Source organism: Chinchilla lanigera, unplaced genomic scaffold, assembly GCF_000276665.1.
Source record: "Chinchilla lanigera isolate Chin_1 unplaced genomic scaffold, ChiLan1.0 scaffold00018, whole genome shotgun sequence".
Taxonomy (NCBI): Eukaryota; Metazoa; Chordata; class Mammalia; order Rodentia; family Chinchillidae; genus Chinchilla; species Chinchilla lanigera.
This window is the reverse complement of record NW_004955419.1, coordinates 17,211,346-17,231,987: the sequence shown is the minus strand read 5'-3', so window position 1 is coordinate 17,231,987 and position 20,642 is coordinate 17,211,346. Positions and strand designations below refer to the sequence as shown.

The 20,642-nt window shown below is 41.7% G+C and overlaps 1 protein-coding gene across 1 annotated transcript in view; it reads left to right on the top strand.

The window, feature by feature from the left end:
• LOC102017879 (A-kinase anchor protein 2) overlaps positions 1-20,642 on the top strand; it is a gene marked incomplete at its 5' end in the record, with an annotated part of 466,044 nt that overhangs the window by 174,322 nt on the left and 271,080 nt on the right. The window contains 1 exon segment of the mRNA XM_005382747.2: positions 17,022-17,102. Coding sequence (XP_005382804.2) covers positions 17,022-17,102 — 81 coding nt within the window.

The window sequence follows — 20,642 nt, the reverse complement described above, 5'->3', positions numbered from 1 at the left end:
AAAACAAAAGAGCCAGGATTTACCCACAAAAATAGAAAAGTGACTGGCTCGGTGTTGAGTTTTCTAATGAAATGTACAAAAGAGCTTATTTCAGGCTGATGAAGATGGAGCTCAAACACACGTGAACAGCAGCAAATGCTTATCAGCTTGGACTATGAGGTTGCCCACACATCCAGCAGTGACTTTTCACCTTGGCTGACACTGAAATTACCTGGTTCCATTTACAGCCTCCACTGCCAGGCCAATAAGATCAACATCTCTGGAGGTAGAGCCCGGTGTGGTGCTTTTTAATGTTCTTGGGTGAGCTAATAGTCTTCTAGGGTTATACACTGTGGGGAGAAGTAAGGTCAAGGTGTGAAGGCATCAAATTGGCTCACCCCACATTAAGAACTGGATGAGTTCTTGTGTCCAGAAACAAGATGGTCAGGGTGGCACTTACATGGCTGAGGTCTTGAATCTTGCCCCAGACTGCAGCCATAACTGAGATGGAAATTTGGAGGTTAATAGTGGAAGAAAGCAAAGTCCCCCTTATCCTGAGCCAGTCCAAGCAGGCTCCACCTGCCCTCCATGCCATCTCCCATGGCAGGTCTCTGGTTATCTGGGCTTTGGTAGGACTACCACAGACTGAAGCCTGAACCTGAGAACTGTTGCTGTGTAGGGAGACAGAAGATCAATGTGAGAGAGGCCCTGACTTAGCTTGCTGCTCCAGGGACACAGGTGGAAGAAGAGGACACAGAGAGAGGGGCTCAGGGCCTTGTCTTTTTGAAGCAGGGACTGATCCCCTTTGTGTGGAAGAAAATTCTGCAAGATGATCAATCAAATTAGCAACTCCTCCTCTCATGTGCAGGAAGAATTCAGGGAGAAGGATGGGGAAAGATAGAAACAGAGAATTCCCTTCTTTTTAATCCCCACAGTAGAACTTTTTAGAAGAAATTTCCACCAAATATCAGCATGTCCAAAGTCTGTGGGAGACCTTCACCAGAAAATGTCTACCCACCCACAGTTGGATCTGGAACATGGAAAAAGCCGGTAAAACTGGGGACTATATGGTCAGTGGTCACTAGGCCCTAATGAGAGGAAGGAGACTGGGAATGCAGCTAACCTCATGGCCAAAGCTTCCCCCTTGGAGGTGAGGTTGTTTCTGCCCCCTGGGAAGGTTCCCAGAATGAGACAGGACCTAATAGCTCTTGGTCGCTTGCTCTGAGCCAGAGTAACACTGACAGCAGACTGGGGAAGGAAGCTGACCATGAGACGGCGGTGAGGAAGAATACAAAGTCCAACTTCCTCACAGCAGTAGAGATGGCTAGTGTGGGTCAGGTGCTGCAGAGATGCACACAAAGCAGGGACTTCCCCCTACCCAGAGTAGATGACAGTGGCAACCCCGCTTGTGAAGATGGTGTGCATCTCCTGAACTTCACCATGACCATTGTGAAAGCCAGAATGATGATGACGAGAACAATCACGCCAGTAAATAGAGTTGCCCTGTTTTCTTCTGACTGACTGATAAGTGGCCTGGACTCTGGAAATCAAGAAAATTAAATCTCCAAGCAGTCAGTCATGACCAGTTGGCTGACTTTGGTATCCTGAAATTAAAGGACTGACAATGACTATTACCAGGGCACGTCTACTACTGGGTAAAAAGTTGTGTGGTCCTTACTTCTGAAAAATGCCATTACAGCCCATGGTGGCAACTGATAGCTTTCTAAGAACTAGCCGTGGAGAAACAAAATGGAAATTACAGAAATCAATATACCATCCTTCCTGGTTCCTTGTGAATAAGTAGAAATAAATGGTTGTGAACAGACTCTGAATCCAGATTTCCAGTTTTCAAGCTTGTTTCTGCCTCTTAGTAACTGGGGGATCTTGGGCCAAATTACCTAACCTCTTTGCGTCTCAATGTCCTCATCTGTAATGTGGGATAATAGAAGTTCCTTACTGGAATTATGATGAGATTTGATGAGTTAATTTGTGTAGAGAATTGAGGGCTGTGCCTGGCCCTTATGAGCCCCATGCCGTTATATAGTTATTATTAAAGAGCATGCAGTTTAGCAATGATTTTCAGCATATCCCACCTCAAGTCATGTCCCTGGTAGCAAAACCTTTCACATTTCCATGCATACCTTTACACTCTTTTCCAGGTGTTTTATTTTTTTCTTATAAAAGTGAGATCAGGACATAGTTTTTACTTTTAAACTGCCTATATGAAAATATCTTTCATGCATTCTTCTACAGCATCATTTAAAGTGACTGCATAATGTCACAGATACTCATATTTTATTTAATCAAACATGTATGGTTGAATGCTTAACTAACTCCCTTTATAAAATGTAATGCACAGAAATACCATTGAGAGAAAGCACTGCTCAAAGGCATAATTTCCTCCTTTATAGTAAATTCCTAGAAGTGAAATTTCTAGTTCTGTGTTAGTCAGCTTTCTGTCACTATGATAAAATACCTGAGAAAAAGTACAAGTAGGAAAGGTTTCTTTTGGATTATGGTTTTGAAAGTTTCAGTCCATGGTCAGCTGGTTCCACTGTTTTTAAGCCTGTGGTAAAGCAGAAATCTCATAGCAGAAGAGGGAGAAAAGCTGTTTACCTTTTAGCAGCAAGAAGAAATAGGAAAAGACCATAGCAAAAGGGGCTAGGAGACATACAGGGAAAGATATAGTCAACAAGGTCAAGCACACATGATCCACTCCAACTAGGCTCGCCTCCTGTTTCCTTCACTTCCCAATAATGCTATCAAATATGAGCTCACCAACTGATTGATCCACTGATGAAGTTAGAGCTCTTATGATCTAGTCACTTCCCTAAAGCCTCTCAGCAACCAAGTCTTCAACAATATAAACTTCTGGAGGGACATTTTTGAATCACAACCATAATAAGTTCAAAGGGCATGCAAACTTAAAAGCATTTGCTATCATATATTACTGCCGCCTTATGTTCTAAAAAGATTGTACCATCACCAGTAAGGAGTGAAAAGCTGGTTTTCCCTCAATATACCTAACACTGGGCATCATTTTATTTTACTTTATTTTATTTTATTTATTTTTACTTTCTCCCAACATCCCACATGCCCTCCAACTCTATTCCCCAGCCCTGCTTTCCTGTCTTCACAGTATTTACTTGTTTCTGTTTGCCTCCTGCCACTAGCATGCAGACCTCACAAAGGCAGGGCCTGGTGGCTCTGTACATAGCCCCAGGTATACAACAGACATTGATGAAGGAATCCTTGTCCTCATGTTGGTCCCTGGTGGAGGGGGAAGGTGGCACAGGCACCCACTCCTGGGACCATGTTTCTCACATCTGAGTCAACCTGTGGCCAGCACAGCTCCTCTGGGAAAGAGTGAGCTTCATAAACACTTACCACACTCTGGGCTGTGCAAGAGGTGGCTGCTCAAAACCAGGGTGGGAAGAGGTCTGGAAGCTGGGCAAGGAGTCTGGCATCATAATTTTAATCATTTTATTTGTACTTGTGCTTGTTTTGGTCATGGCGTCTCTGAACTTGGTGCTGATCTTTGCCTTAGCTGGAGCTTCTCACTGGTGGACCCTCATCGGCTACACTAGTTCTCAGAGGCTCTTACCTAGTCTTTCGGGAGTGGAGCAGAGCTCAGCCTAGGGCATGGTGGTGGCAAGACTCAGCTGTCCCTGCCCCAGCAGCAGTGTTGGTCTTGCTTATTTCATCATCTTGTCATCAAATACTACATATCTGTGCTAGGAATTTCCTACCTTTTGTGACTTCCCACAGAGCGTGCCAGTGAAAAGCAACATCTTTGCCTCCTTCCCTGAAGAGTCACCAGTGTCACTAACAGCAAGTATTAGAGCCCCTTCCTCATCCTTGAGGGTAATCTTAGACTTTGGTGGTGAACAAAGAGGAGACATACAGGGAAAGAGCCAGGAAGGAGTAGCACTAAGAGATCAGAATAAAGGTCATTAGTGGAGTATTCCAAATTAGAAAATATTTTTACTTGGTTTTAAAGTACAAAATAAGCAAGAGATCCTGTGATCAACCTGATGGGAACAGCCCTGTAGCCAAAGGCTTCTCCCTAGGGATGTTTTTGCTTGGCTTCCTCTTACTTTCTCAGAGGATGCGCATAGGGGGTGGTTCAGGTGGCTGTGATATGATCTGAGCTTGGCCTATTGCATTTTGCACATTAGCCTACCCCTCATAGCTGCCTTCAAGTACAGTATCAGAAAACGCAGGAATGTTGGTTGGGGATTTAGCTCAGCGGCAAAGCGCTTGCCTGGCAAGCGCAAGGTCGTGAGTTCGATTCCCGGTACCAGAGAAAAACCAAAAAAAAAAAAAAAGAAAACACAGGAATGTTGAAAAGACTACAGATCTTCCCATCTGGATATGACCTCTGTTAACATTTAGCATCTGTCTAGAACCCCCCCTTCAGTACTGTCATTTGTTCATATACATGTACATAATACAAGTTTAATTTTTAAAAAAAGTATGTTGAACATATATGGGATACGCATGGGAGAAGGGAGCCAATTAAGATTAGTTACCCAAAAAACGCTTCCCTGGGGAAGTAACAAGTAGTCAGTCATGTGACAGTGTGGCAGCACATTCCAGGCAGAAGGATAGCAGTATACAGATCCTACAGTGGAGACAAAGTTGTTAGGTTTAAGGACTATAACAAGGACTGGGGTGGCTGGAGTGGGGATTGAAGAGAAGAAGGAGAGAGGGGAACAAGATAGGGGGGAAATACTGGGTGTGGTGGTACACGCCTGTAATCCCAGCACTCAAGAGGCCAAGGTAGGAGGATTACTGTAAATTCAAGTCCAGCCTGGGATACATAGTGAGTTCAAGGCCAGCCTAGACTACATAGCAAGATCCGGTCTCAAAAAAAAAAAAACACAAAAAACAAAAAGAGGTGAAAGAGAAAGTAGCTTTAAATTATGGATGAGCTTGTTTTGAGTTTATTCTATATGAGAAAGAAAGTCATGGAGTGGTTTATAAGATGCCATCTTATTTAACTAACTTCCTTTTCATGTTAAGAACCTTTTTGATGTTGCATCTATCTCTGGACTGAATATTCTTTGTCATAAATTGTTGAGCATATCAATCATATTTTCTCTGGAGAAATTCTTTATGATAAAGTTAATAAAAACTTTTGAAAGAACCTTCCAGAAAGATGGTTTTACTCATAATTGTCAAAGATTACACAGAGGGTCTTCTTCCTCCCTTCTATACTCAAAAGAAATGTACATTTCATGCATGAAAAATGGCATCTCAGTGCTTACTTTACATTTCTCTGATTGTGAAAACCATTGAATATTTTCCTTACATTTTGTGCTTTTTTTCCTATATTGAAGCCCTCATATTTTTCTTTATATATCATATTTGCTGATAAGAACTCTCTATTTACTAAAGATCTTAGCCTTTTGACATATATGTTGCAAATATTTTTGCTAGGTTGACATTTGCTTTTGAGTAATTATGTTTAGTTGGTACCATAAGCCAGATTTAAATTTTATACAGTGAAGTTTATAAATTTTGTGTTTTATGTGTTCCTTTCTTCATGTTTTTATAGTCCTTTCTTAAAATCAGATAGTCACTCTATTTTCTCACGTTTTCATTTTTTACATTGCCCAAGTCCATCTAGAAATTATTTTGGTAGATGGAAAATGTTCTTCTTTTAAACCATCTAGGAGAGCAAGAGCAGAAGGGATAAAAGTTTCTTTTATTATGGGCAAGTGGGCATACCTTGTCTGTGTAATTATTTTAATATTAGTCGTGCAAGGCAAAGAGGTACAGGCTTGATTCCTCCTGGAAAAAAAACAGTGGAAAAGTTTATGAAAAACCAGTCATAGACTTCTGTTCATAAGATAGCAGATTTTCATTTTTTAACTTAAAACTTGTCTTTTTAACCTGAAAAGACAGACGAATACTCTATGATGAGGACAAATTACACAAGCATGTTTTAAGAACATTGCAGTTATTAGCAAAGTGGTGGATATTTTCTTCCCTTTAAAACCCCCTCGGGCCCTAAATACATGGCTAATGAGGTTGAAAACTGCTTGGCGGTCTTATTACTTGCTTGAGTTTTATTTTTTACACAGAATTCTATCATTTAAAACACTGAAAAGATGTTCTGTGAGGACGACTTTTCTCTATTACAGTTTTAAGTGTTCAAATCCATTGACTTAGCAGTTCTGCTGCTTGATATTGACCCTGTGAACATGGTCACAAAGGTTCATGTACGATGCCTGGAGAAGAAGCTTCACTGAAGCCCTGTTTATAATAACAAGGCACTGGGAGGCACCTGCGTAATCGAGAAGCAGCTGACTGGTGAGATAAGCGAAGGTGCATCTGAGAACTGTGCCTTCTGCGCCGTAGTTACAAAGAGTGAGGCTGGACTCCATGTGCTGAGATAGAGCAGTCTCTAAGATAATGTCTCACAGCGAAGGAAGCAAGCTGAAGAGCATGTCTTTTATGTGAAGGATAAAAGAGCCAGTATGTTGCATGTTGATGTATTCATTTTTTCTGGTAGGAAACATAGAGACCTAATAGGAGTTGCTGCCGAAAGGAACAAAGCTGATGGGGATGAGGTGAAGCAGGATTCTACCGTTTTTCTTGTGCTGAGTGTGTCTCGTGTATATTTTTTCACCGTGTTCATTTTTTTACCTTTCAGAATATTTTTCAGTGGTAACTCTATTTATCTGAGCAAGGATAGTAGGGATCACTGTATTGGTATTTCCTTTCTCGTACTTTCATATACTTGCCAGAAATATTCACCAGGTGTCAGCATCTAAGAAACAAAAGCACGATTGGCAGAGAAGGTGTGTCCATCTTTCCACGGAATTAGGCTAATTGCTGGGAGTTTACGCTGTCTCTTTATTGTTTTCTGGATGCCACAGATTGTGTTCCCTTTCTGGTTTTTGCACAGTATTTTGTCCTGCACATCCAGCCAGGGTAGCTGTGTGCTGTTTGTTGCCATGTCTGTCCCCTCTGCTTTTCCAGGGCTGCTGCTCTGAGATCTAAGAGGAGCCAATGCAGTGCTGTTTACTGCGAGGTTAGGGCAGTGTCCACTGTGCTTACAGCCCTGGGACTTTTCCTCCAGGCCTCGAACAGCTCCTGAAACAGTGCTCCTGGCTTTACGGATATCTCTACCCCTTCCCTGTCCTGTTGTCTTGGGGAGAGCAGCTTCTCCGAGTAAATTGGCAGCTTTCCCAGCTCAGCCTCATCTGGAGCAATCCCTTTTGTAGGAGACAGTCAAATGGGAGAGAAATATTTTGCATTTTCTCTCTTTCTTAGATCATTCAATCCTTGAGAACGTCTCCGGCAGGGATTAAAATAAACAAATGTATTAGTTGGCCAGGCATGGCTGGAAGTGCCAGTGCAGCCTTGACCAATTTTTGTTTGAAATTGGGAAATGCTCATGGATTTTCTAAGAGGCTTCTTTTTTCAGTGTAGAAGGACTGGACATCAGAATGTTTTGTGTTTTCAACATCTCATTTACTGTGGGAGGTTTTGGGCATCTGAATGTGAAGAGGGTGAGGTAATACATGCGCTGAGTCCAGACCAGAGTTCACTCTGAGAGCCAAACAAAGGTGAGAAACCTTCACATCTGTGTTCACTGCAAAGTGCTCTAGGGTCAGACTGTCTGTTTCAGCCCATTTGCCCACTTTGTAGCTCATGATCTTGGGCACTTCACTGAGTCAGGCTAAGATGTCATGGTTTTCATCAGTAAAAGGAAAGCTTGAAAACGCTTTAAAAGGAAACGCCTTAAAGTGTTGCGGCAATTAAGTGAAAGACTGGAAGTCCTTACTGTAAAGCCTGACACAGGGCAAGTCCTCAGGCTGAAGCAGGAGGATTGCAAGTTGAGCCCAGCCTGGGCGATTAGCTACTCATTGAAACTAAATTTAATTGCCGTTATTATTATAGCTGTCCCTCAGTATCCAAGGAGAATGGTTCCAAGACCCCTGTAGATACCAATGTCTGCAGATGCTCCAGCGTCTTGTGTAAAATGGCACAGTATGCATATCCTTCCAATAGTCATTTCAATTATTTGTAATACCTAATACAATGTAAGTGCTATGTGAGTAACTGTTATACTGCATTGTTCTGAGAATAATGACAAAAAATTCAATATATTTTCAGTACCGACACAATATATTTTCAAATATTTTCAGTCTAGGGTTGGTTGAATCTAAGAATGTGGAACCCACGCATGCTGATTGCCAACTAAATTATCATGGTGACTTCACCGCCGTCATCATTTTTCTTAGGTTTAACCACTAGAGAGCTGAAATTTGGTTCTGTGAATAAATTGCAGTCTTGGAGACAAAACCCTAAGCCCAATTCATAATGCTGGGTGCAAAGAAAGCACCTTTATCCACTGAGTCGCCGATGCACACGGTTTCACTTTTGTTGTACCTCATTTCAGTCCTACAGTAGCTCCTGGAGACATTTCTATTTCCATGTTTCATACAGTGTTCCAGTTCTGCTTTACCGTCATCACATGACTTTTTAAGCTCTCTGTGCCTCAGTTTCTCTCTTTCAAATGAGGATAAAAACAGAATCTAGCTGCTGGGTGTAGTGGCACATGCCCGTACTCCCAGTACTCTGGGAGGCTGAGGCAGGAGGATTGCATGTTTGAGCCCAGCCTGAGCAACTTAATGACTTAGTGAAACTCTGTCTCAAAATTTAAAAATACAGAAAATAAATGTAGAACTTAACCCCTTGGTTTCTTGTGAAGGTGAGAAGTGTTAGTATACATTAATCACACAGGACATTTCCTGTTACACAGCAAGCACTATGTCAATGCTTGCTAGTGTTAAGGGTAGTTTATAGGGGAGAAAGGGCATCCGCAATGTTCAGAACATGCGAAGTTGTGTTCTTCATAGCTATGCAAAGTGTTAGGAGAGGAAACTTCCAGCTAAGCTAGTCCAGCCTACCCATTGCATGGATGGGGAGCCCAAGGTCCAGACACAATATGGGACTCATGCACATCACCCAGGGATTTCATGGCAGAAGCCTTACCTCCAGTCAGGAATGCTGACTGTGGCTTCACAGAAGCAATAATGCAGATGTTGAAAGTGGTGATGTGGGGATGGCATTCTGTGGGTGAGTTTAATTGTGTTATTTCTGGCATCTGGGACTTCCTCAGAGGTCTCTATCATTCAATCTACTTGTATGGAAAGGGCTTGATATGTACATGTATATATTTTACCACAGAGTGCTTACCAATAAGATGTCGTTAAGCACATCTTACCTTCTCTTCAGAGCTTTTTAGAGCATACTCTTTCTTGATTAAAGTCCTAGGAAAGAGTTTGATTTTAGGACCATGAAAGCCAAAGCACAGCCATGTGGTTAAATGATTATCTAAAGAGTGATGCTAAATAGATCTTACACAGTAGACTCAGCATGTAATCTACATGGACGGTACCTTAAGTTAAAACCCTGCTGAATTGTGCACTTGCCTTGACGTTGATAAGCTGCTTATATTAACTGTCCACTGTAACCAGCAGCGGCACTGCGTCTAGCTTCTACATGATATTTCTAAGATTTTAGCTGTGAAAATACCCTTTCAAAACCCCGTTGTAAAGTTTGAACTAATCAATAACGTCCTCATCTATAGAATCTTCTCTTGACCTTAGAGCTTCTGTTAAAAACAACACAACCCCAAAAAGCAGACAGTTCTCTCTTTTATGAATAGATTGCAAGCTCATAGTCAAAGTCAGTTGCCAAAAGAGAAATAGTGTAAATGAAAATGCTGGTCAAAACTAACCAACTGGAAATGCCTACAGTTGTAGAATTCGCCACTTCTCATGATGGTAGTATAGTCTGAATATATACATGGTGAGGCTGGACAGTGTGATTATAAGAAATCTATTGTTCTTCTGGCCAAGTCTTTTAAGGTTATTCTTTAAACTGACTCCAGGTTCTACTCTAGTATTATCAGAAAGTTACATATCAACTTCACTTTCAATATGTCTATGTGCAAGTTCTAGTGCTAGTTTATCCATTTTACATTAAATGGACATTGCAGGAGGCTTATAAAGTGCCATTTCTCAATTCGGTTTTTTAAAGAATTCAGTCAGGATTGTGGGTGGTGACTTTGACATTGGAGCCAGGAGAATAAGTGTTTTGCTTGTTTATTTGAAGGTTTTTGCTTTTTTGAGACAGGGTCTCACTATGTCATCCAGGCTGGCCTTGAACTCACTATGTGGCTCAGGCAGGAGACTGAGTTTTAATATCTAATGTCATTGAGATAAGTGATTTCAAAGGGATGTATCTATCAAGCAAACTCAACATTCATTGTTAACTGGCTAAGCAACCGGACAATGCTAGTGGGTACCTCTTTGATTTTTTTTCATGCTTGATTACACAGGTTCTCAGTTTTTGGACAGCCCACTCTTTTCTGTCCTCAGATATATAAATAGCAGTGACTCTACAGCAGTATTAAGCAGGTCATTACAATCCAGCCATGCCTGAGATGATGTTATGATTCCTTAGTAGGTAAAGCTCCCTGGGTTCCCACTTGCAAGTTGATTTTCTATAATTTAATTCTCGGGGCTGGGGATTTAGCTCAGCGGCACAGCGCCTGCCTGGCAAGTGCAAGGTCGTGAGTTTGATTCCCGGTACTAGAAAAAAACAAAACAAAACAAAACAAAAACCAAAATGAATACAATTTAATTCTCAAAAAGTCATACATACGTCTTAGTATAACTCGTATAAAAGCTGGGCACCCTCATGATCCAGTTTTAGCATGAAGTCATGAAGAAACATGCTCTCAAAGGCAAAAGTAATTCCAGTATCTTTACTGCAGTCTTTTGGAAAACATAAGCCACAATAAAATATCCTTAAAAGGTTCTCTTTCCCTGATCTTCTAATCTTGATATCTCAGCCCCTTCATTTTACACTCTTAACTTCAAACCTCCTCCAAGCTCTTTCAGGGCTTCGTGTTTTCAGCCCTTCTGTCCTTTTCTGCCTTCTCTAGCACCACCCCCAACTCTCCTCCCAAGCGCAAGTTACTTAAAATGGCCTGCTTCTGCAATTTTTCAGTAGTCTGTCTTTTTCTCTGACTCTACATTGCTGAAGCCAGCTGGCAGAAAGTCATTCAAAAGGTCTGGGTGAGGGAGAGAGATACAAAATCAGTGGAGTGGAGTCAAAGCAAAGCTATCTAGCAACAGGAAGAAGAAATATTGCCACACCTACATGGAATATATTTTCTTTTCTCCTCTTTTCTGAATTCTGAGATCCCTTTGTTGGCAGTAGTGCCTTGAGCACGTCATGTGGTTCCTTCCTATGGCTGTGCCCTGGGCTGGCAGATATTAGCCTGAATCAGAATAGGGCTCTAGAGGGTGAAAGGAAATGCTGTGTCGGCTTCTCATTGCCCTCCCTGATCAGCTTTTCCTCTTTCTTTTTCTCATTGCCTCAGCTGGGACCAGCCCCCTTCCCTATGTCCCCAGCCACCATCTTGCATTTCCTAACACCCAGATAACAGCACAGGCAGAGAGGAGAGAGAGTGTCAAGTAGCATAAACATGGCAATAGTCTCCCTAACTCCTTAGGATACCTGCTTTCCATCGCACTACCCTCTGAGCAGTGTGTCCTCCATTCCATACAGGTGCTCCTTACTATCCTAATAGTCTGCAGTGTTTATAACCTCACAATACTTCCAGAAAACACTCTCCAGGAGAATGTATAACTTACAGCAAGACAACAGAAGTGGCTTGCTAGGCCTCCCAGATGGTGGAAAGATCTGGAAATCTTCCTAGTGGATTTGAGATCACTTCATTCCAGATGTCTCTTGAGGCACATTCCTCCTGAATGATTTGCTACTGTCAGCTCATTATTGCTCTCCCCTGGAATTTCTACTTCTCCCAACTTTTTGTCCCAGGATGAGCTTTCTGTGGTTCTTTCCTGGGCTTATCTTTTCCAACTCTTTTCTTGTATGCATAACAATGGTGATCTATTCCATATGGGTTAATGTCTTCATCATAGGACCCTTCTGGTTTTACATACTGGTGGCTCATATGCTTTTAATAATAGATTATTGTGCCATTGAAATAATGAGTGGAAATTTATAATGCATTTGAATGAGAAATATATCGATACATGGAAAAACAGAAACAAAATCAGGGAACACCAAAGGGATAGTTCTTTCATTCAGAAGCACTCAGCAGGCACTCCCATGTGTGTTCATCATGCAGTACTCTAGACTTTAGAGATGCATCAGGCAACAGCCTTATCCTCCACGAGCCCATTTTTTGGTAGAAAGAGAAGATGTATCAACAGATAAAGCTATAAAGTACTCAAGGTACTAATGTAGAAAAATCCACAGCCTGTGAAAAGGGAAGACAAAGGAGGGAGTGGTGGTCCTTACAAAGGATCAGAAAAGGCTTCTGAATGTGTCAGTACTCTCTGAGTTTTGAGTGACACAAACATTACTCAAACTAGCTGGAGCAAAAGAAAGATTTATTAGCATAACTTAGGAAGTCCAGGAATCTTTCTGACTTCGTACATGAGTAGATCTGGGCCCCAATCAGGATCTTGTTTTCTCTGCTTTTCAACCCTACCTCTCCCTGCAGATTGACCTCGTTTTCTCTAACATACTGTAGATGCATTCCTTCCTTGTAGCTTGGGAAGCTTGCCATGAGATGTATGTCATCTCAGTTTATCCCTAGTAAAAGCAAAGGGTGTTCCCTTCTAATATTCCTGTGTCTCTTCCCAGAAATATCTCTTATTGGTCCTACTTGAGTCTCTTAGCCACCCTTTGTATCACTCACTTTTGCAAAGAGTTAAGGCAGCATGATGGGCTTAAGCTAACTGATGTGCAAGCTGTAGTAGCAAAGGTGAGCTGAGATATCTGTGACTAATCATGAATGATATTCCCATGGGGTTTACAGTGGGTATAGGTAAGGTCCCACAACTGGAGGAAGACTGGATGGATCAAAATTGACAGGTGATCACTCTGGCTTCACTGATATTTAAGCTCTCTGTCAGTGATGAATAGTTTCTTGTCAAATGAATCAGTAAGAGACATTCATTATTGTTAGAGGAAGCAGTAAGGGTAAAACCAGAAGGATATCAATCAGTCTCCCAGGTCAGGAAACTTCAAGTAGTTGTTGAGGTTGGAACATATGGTTGAGGGTCATGGTTTGAGAAGAAGCTGTGAGACAGATAGGCAGTGAGGCGACATTCTAGGTTTTAGGCAAGAGATGGACGTGTCCAGATTTCCATCTTCAAGTGATGCTCCATGAGCAATACGGAGGCCGAGTTGGAGAAACCAAGGCTTAGAGACCCGCAGACCAGTAAAGAAACCACTGTAGTAATCCAGATGGAAATCAGATACAAGCAATTAAGTTATTTGGAGTGTTCAGGATCCTAGTGAAGAGTATTCTACATGTGCAGGTGTGGAGATAAAGGGGAAATCTTTAGGGAGTAAGGAAGGATTTTAATGGGGAAGCAAAATATGTAGAAAATAACAAGGAGGATCAATGGGGCTTTGTCCTTCAGGAAAGTGAGTGTTTAAGATGACTTAGATCTCTGATTTGAGTAGTGCCATTTGCTCAGATGAAGAATACAGTAAAAGGGACCTGTGTGAATGTAGGGATGTTGAGGGAGTGGACCTGAAGGGGTGGCAGGTCAGTACCTGGATCTGGAGTGAGGGGAAGGAGTACCGTTGTGGAGTTGATGAGAGTGAAGTTGATGAGTTACTGGTTTTGTCTTGATTAAGAGAAGGAGAAATATGGAAAGAGCAGGCTAGCCAGGTGGGAAGTACCAGTCAGACCTCAGCAGTCTAAGTAGGCAAGGTCCAAAAGTATATTCCTTAATGGTGACTTACTCTAGCTTGATGTAATTTGACTGGTGCCTGACACCTAAGGCTGACTGTATATCTAATCTTTTAGCCAATTAGGAGTGACTCTAGGTCTCAACCTGATCACTGTGGAAGGGGACCCAGCTAGACAAAGAAACTGCGACAGCTGTAGATGGAAAGTTCAGGGTCTTGCCCAATCAGAACATAGATGTGAACATGCTAATACCTCTGCCTAGTTGTGTATATTAATATGTGTTTGGCTCCTTAGGGGAGATATGAACACAGTATAAATGAGCACCACCTTACCACTTCCACATCATTGCCCATTCCTACACCAGCACTCTTTCCATCGGTGGGGCTCAGAGCCAAAACATCTCTTTTGCTCACTCCCTAAGTCCTGTTAGCCTTTCTAGTTCTTGCATTTGTCCTTCTCCTTTCATGTGGATTGGTGTAGCTCTCAGCTAGGGAGGGCTTGTTAGATCATCCATTCCCGCGGTGTGCAAGGTGAACATAGCATCCTCCTAAGATGCTTAATGCTCCTTTTAATCTAGAAGGCAAGAAACGATGACCCATGTGCCAATCCTGCCCTCCATTTATGTTTGTAAATAAAGCTTTGTTAGAACACAGCCACATCATCCATTTATATATTGTCTGGGGCTGCTTTTGAGTTACAGTGGCAGCATTGAGAAGTCACAACAGACTGTACTTCCCGCAAAACCTAAAATGTTTCCTGATGTCTAAAATGTTTACTTTTTTTATAGAAAAAGTGCCTCAGTCCCTATTAATCCTTCCTTTATATGAGTTCCAGCTTAGTGTTCCTTTCACCTTATCATTTCTGTTGAGAGTCCTGCAATGATCCTGCATTGTCCACACAATAAAATCCAAACTTCTTAGTCTGGCATTCAAGGCCTTCAGTTCTAGTCTAATCTTAAGAAGTCTTTTGAATCATCCTAGTTAGTTTGCCCTTAGTGTTCTTGGGATATGCAGTACATTCCTATCCTTGTTCTCACAGTTTCCTTTTCCTGGAATGATTTACCATTAATCTGTACCTACCTAATCTATGCTATTCTTAAAGGGCTAATTTGAAATTTACATCCTTCTTCACCTCATTACTATACAGTGATCACTGAAATTCTACTGCTTCAGCATGGAATGGGCCACTACACAGCCCTTCTGGTAATGTTTCTTCTAGTCAGGGAATGGCTCACCAATGATAGGAACTTTCCGTGTGAATGAAGGCACAGAGGTGGGAAAGCCTAGAAAGGCTTTGGAAATGACGACACGTGGTTAGAACACAAAGCACTCATTGAACATTTGTGGGAGTATTGAGTCATCAGCATCTTGCATCCATGACATATTATATCTTGTTCTGGATTTAAATGTAGATAGTGAGGGAGGGTGGATATAATCCAAATATATTTTATACATTGAAACCCAATGGTTAGTAAAATTATTAGGCACTAACAAAGTAATTATAAAATAAATGCAGGAAAGCTGCATGCTATGGTGTTCAGTGGGAATGAATTCTCCTGAGAATCCCTATGACATGCAGTTGCTTGTCCTCAGGTCTTGGCTTATCATGTGGTACCCCTGAGCTGCTGGACAGGTGGGCTTTTCATATCGGTCCTTACTTTTCCTATATATTGTATCATATAGCACATGTCCTTGGCATACTCTGGGATTAAATAGCATCAATTATGCATCCCTGATTGGAGTCCTTTGGTAAATGGTAGTTCCTAAAATATTCAGGAGTCTCATTTGACTTAAGCATTTTAGTCTAGTGATTCATATTATGAGCTAATATTTCTTGAAGTCTGTGCATTGCATAAAAAACTTTGATTATAATACAAATGATCATTCCACTGATTAAAACAGCAGTAGTGCAATCACATCCCTAGCAATGTGGCACTACATGAAAACCAAAGCTTCTATTAACACACAGCATGGCAACCAGGCTTCTGTATCATTGTCTTTCTCGGGATTTGGCTGTTGTGTTGTAAAGAACCATTCTGTAGGGACTGGGGATTTAGCTCAGTGGCACAGCACTTGCCTGGCAAGTGTGAGGTTGTGAGTTCGATTTCCAGTACCGGAAAAACAAACAAAAAGAACCATTCTGTCTTGGCTGACAAGATTTCCCCTGTATCTGTGAGTAAAGGAAAATGATCCCGTGTTGTACATATCTCCATGAAATACTCCTGTATACTTTGGAAACAAAGCATTAAAAGCAAGCAGCCATAAAGGCAGGCCTTTCTCTTCTTATGAATCACATTCCTATGATGTTTATTGTCTGCATTAGAGAAGTGTGGGGGAGAAAAATATAAAGATTACAGTGGAAAATGCCAGGAAAATACATCTCTTTGAATCCAGTTTCTAGGCATTCCCTAGAAGTAAACATGCGGCAGTAAGAATAACAGCAAATAACAGTGATTGAATGCTTACTGTGTGCAAGGTGTTGTTGTAGTCCCTGGGCGTATATTGTCTCATTTAATCCACAATCAAGTCATATGATTTGGATAGAGTTATCTCTACTTTATGCAGAAGACTGAGACCCAAGGAGGGAAAATGACTTTCCAGAAGTTACACAGGTAGCAAGTAGTAGGGCTGGGAGTTGGATCCAGACTTCATATTTCCCATAACCTCAGTGAGCCCTGCCCACATGAAATGCTTCTCCCAAGGCTCCTTTAAGCAAAGACCATCCCTCTCATTTGCATTGTCTGTTATGCCCAACTGGATGATTTCTCCCACCCAATTTGCAATTACATCTTATTACTTATGTATATGATTTTGACCAAAGAAACCTAACCCTGCCTTCTGGATTGAGACATATTTATTCTTTGTCTTCAGATTAACACTGCAAGCACAGGAGAGAGAGAGAGAGAGAGAAAGAGAAAGAGAGAAAGAGAGAGAGAGTGTGTGAGTGTATCTATGTGTGTGTGTGTGTGTGTGTGTGTGTGTGTGTGTGTGTGTAAACCATCTTTTCCTGTGGATTAAATTGTTGCAGCCTGGCTGAGTGAGGAGCATTTCTCCCACTGGCCAAGCCCACTGCAGACATGTTAGGAGATTGCTGCTGCTTGCCACACGCCCAGCGACGGTGGGGCAGGTGATACTGCAAGTGTGCCCAGCGTCTCTGGAAGTGACTGCACAGATGTGTGCCGCTTCAGCTTCTGCTGCCTGCCTTCGCATTCCTGGAGCCAACACCCACCCACTCTGACAGCCTCTCTCTCTTTCTCTCTCTCTTTATTTTCAAGGAAAAAAGAAAGAGGCAGACGGAAATAGAAGGCAAACGACAGCAGCTTGAGGAGCAGGTACTCTTGCTGCAGCACTCCAAGGTAAGAGGCTGATCCCACGAACCTGTGCCATTATTAGCCATGCAGCTCACACTCCAGAGAGCTGGGCAGAGCCTGCCCTGCCGCCAAGGCTCTGTGCCGACTGAACCAGCCTTTTTCATTCAGTCAGGGAACCATCTCTGGGCTTTGCTTGTGAATTTCTCAGATCCAGGGCATCGTTACAGCATTCTGATTTCTGCAAGCATGAGATTGCAGTGTGCATGTGGATGGGGTGCAGGGTAGTATGTGCATGTGGAATGTGGTTATATATAGAAACTGGATGAGAATACTCCACACAGTCCAGAGCTGATTCTCCTGTACATTGGCTGAGAGGCTTCACAAGACACGTTTCACATAATGTACTTTTAACATTTTAAAAATATCAGTATCTTTCTTGGCATGGAGAAAAGGAAGATAAAGCTGTGACCTGATTTTTTGAAAAGACACTGTGTATTTCAGATAATTCATTTATTTTATTTCTACTTAAACAATTTTGGAATTGTTAGAAGCAGCAATTGGCCAGAGGTGGCTTTTAAATGATTTCACTTGGTTGGGTCTCTACTGCACCGTATTAAAAAGAGAGAGAGGGACAGAGCGCTTTTATCCGTGTTTTTTTTCTTTGAGACATAATGCACTTAAGCATTGTAATTGATTACAGCCCAGGAGAGAGCTCTGTCACTGTCACAACGACTCCACTGGTTGTTGAACGTTGCTTTCTGCATGCTCAGAAAATAATGTGACCACTTTCTGTAGCCAGCTGGGAGTTGCTGCTTGCCTTTGCCTGCTCCTGGGCTTCTTTTTTAGGAAACCTGTCTGGTGCCTGAGTCAAGTTTCTGTGACCTTGTGTGTACAGAATTGCTTTGCTCAGAGGGCTGCTTAGGAAGGTGGTGCTGACTCTCAGGGCAATTCTATGTATGGGTTAATTTGGACTTTTAAAAACAAGGTGAACCTTTAGTTGTGTTTCCTATTTGTGTCTAGAGAACAGGAGAGTGCTAAATGAATGCTCAAAATGAGAATCGGGGGCAAGCTATTTCGTGATTTCAAAGAGCAGCATGACCTATATCTGCTTAGCTTTCTTACCAGTTTACCATGAACTTTAACTGGAGAGGTGTGTTTAAAAGGAAGAAAAGCAGCATGATACTGAGAATAGCATCCATCTCTGTTCATCACATAAATCTGTGTTCAGACCTTTCTTTGTGGAAGCCTGCACTATATCCCATATGTTCCTACTCCTTCCTGACAACATTCCTGAGGGAGGACTGGGGCTAAAATTATCATCCTTTTCCTAAAGGCAGGAAGAGGATAAAAACAGTAATAAACCTGAGTGAACTGTTCAAGGTCATTCTGGACAGAGCAGGGTGTCTGCGTCACAGTGCAGGCAGCTCGCTCCTGGGAGAGACCAACATGCACTAATACCTCAGTAAATTAGTGGTTAAAAGGTGAACTTTTAAATAGGAGAACTAAATGAAGAAGAGAGGCTGGCTTTGATTGGACAGCCTCTCTCCTCAAGCTCATGGTAGTTCTCTGCTTTTGTATTCCTTGAATCCAAAGTTAGTCCGTGAACATATATTGGAAAACTAAGTTCTTTATTCTCCCAATTCTCATCATTTTGGGTGCCAAGTAAGATACCATGGCTTCATTCATTACTGACGTCCAGCATAGTGTTACAACAGTCTATTCCATTTATCCATTCTTCATCTGTGCATCTATTCATCCATCCTTCCATCTGTCCGTCCATCCATCCATCCATCTGTCCATCCGTCCATCTGCCCACCCATCCATCTGTCCAGCCAGCCAGCCAACCAGTCAACAGAAGAAATAATAAAAATGACTTAATTTGACATAAGGAAGCCACGATCTTTCAAGGGCTTGGAAACATAAACATCAAGTTCTTTCTGAAATTGGCTATCTAAGCCTCCACCCCACACTGTCACTTAGGTAATTTTGCTGTGTCTGGGGACGGGGAGGACTGGAAATGATTATAATTTAGTAAGCAGAGACCAATGCATTACTTTTTCCTCTCTCTGGGAAAGGTTTGTGTGGACAGAATGAAGATGGATTGTTAGTCTTGAACAATAAAGAAGCTCAGAGGCTCCAAAGGTGGAAGTGTGTATCTGGTACCCCTGGAGAGAGAGGGCCACCAGCTCTGGGTTTCTTTGTATTGTGGAGTCAGGGTAGGTGGGCAGGGCTGGGAGAGTCATCAGGCCTCAGCCCAGGCAAAACTTCCCTCATGGTTTTACTCCTCTTTGTTCTGAGCCCCCAAAATGGCATTATTTTGATAGAAAAAACAGGGTGCCTGATTGAAAGATATGATCACTTCAGGCACCTGAAAGGAATATGTTCCCAGGAAGAATTCAGTTTCTGGCTCAGCCTCACCTCTCAAAGGAAGTCAGTTCATTGAGGTTATATTTCCTGCTCTGTGAGCTTCTCAGAGCCAAGCAGCTTTCCCTGTTTGTGTCGTAGCCTTGCGATCTTCCTGTCCACTCTCAGTAATGGTCACTGGTGTTTGAGTACCCAGCATGTGCTGATACTTTAAACACATACCCTGAATAGTGATCACAAGATAGGTGTTACTCTTCGCATCTCACAGGAATGGAAACAAGTTCATGAGATCAAGTATTTTGCTCATGGACATTTTGCCCATGTAAATGGGGGAGCCCAGGGTGAACCCCGGGGCTCTCTGCTTTCAAAGACCAGGCTTTTCCCAGGATGCTGCTCTCATTATAGGAAATACTTACTTTTGAATAATTTGTCTCGAAAGATGCCAACGACCATCATCACTGCCTCTCTTACCCTTACTATATTGTCATGGATTTCAGAAAATTTAGACCGGGTAGAGACATGTCCGTGGGACTTCTGTAGAAAATATTAGCAAATATGCCACTAATTAATACTTATTTCATGAACTTACAAAATCCATGATGCTTTCATAGAAAAACAAAATCTCTCCAAGCAAAGATAAATGGAAAAGCATTAAAGTGTTGGGTTTTACATTTAATATTTACTATTCTCATATTCTGAAACTATATTCTATATGTGTATCTCACATATGACAACTATATGATTATCTACAATTATATGATTGCCAATCATATAATTGCAGTGAGATATGAATTATTTAGATAGATTCTCTGGTCCATTTTCAAAGCAAGGCAGAGTTTTGACATTTATGTGTTAATATACTTGTGAACTGCAAAATATAAAACTGTACAGTAACTCTACAGGATGGAATATCATTACTTTAAATATGGTTTACCATAAGCACATTCTTCAATGAAGGACCAAAGTATGAAAAGTTAAAATATTAGCTGCTATACCCGAGTAATCAAGAAGCCTTAAGATGTATTAGTTCCTGATGGAATTAAATTCAGACTTCTTTTTTTTTATTTTAAAGATAAAAGGGGGGAAACATTAACAGACATACAACATTTTACAACATATCACAAGCACAGTACAGACAATACAGAGTTACAAACAAAGTGGTAGGGAATTAACAATGGTGGTTGTATTACATACTGATATCTTCAAAGTGGCTTCTCATGA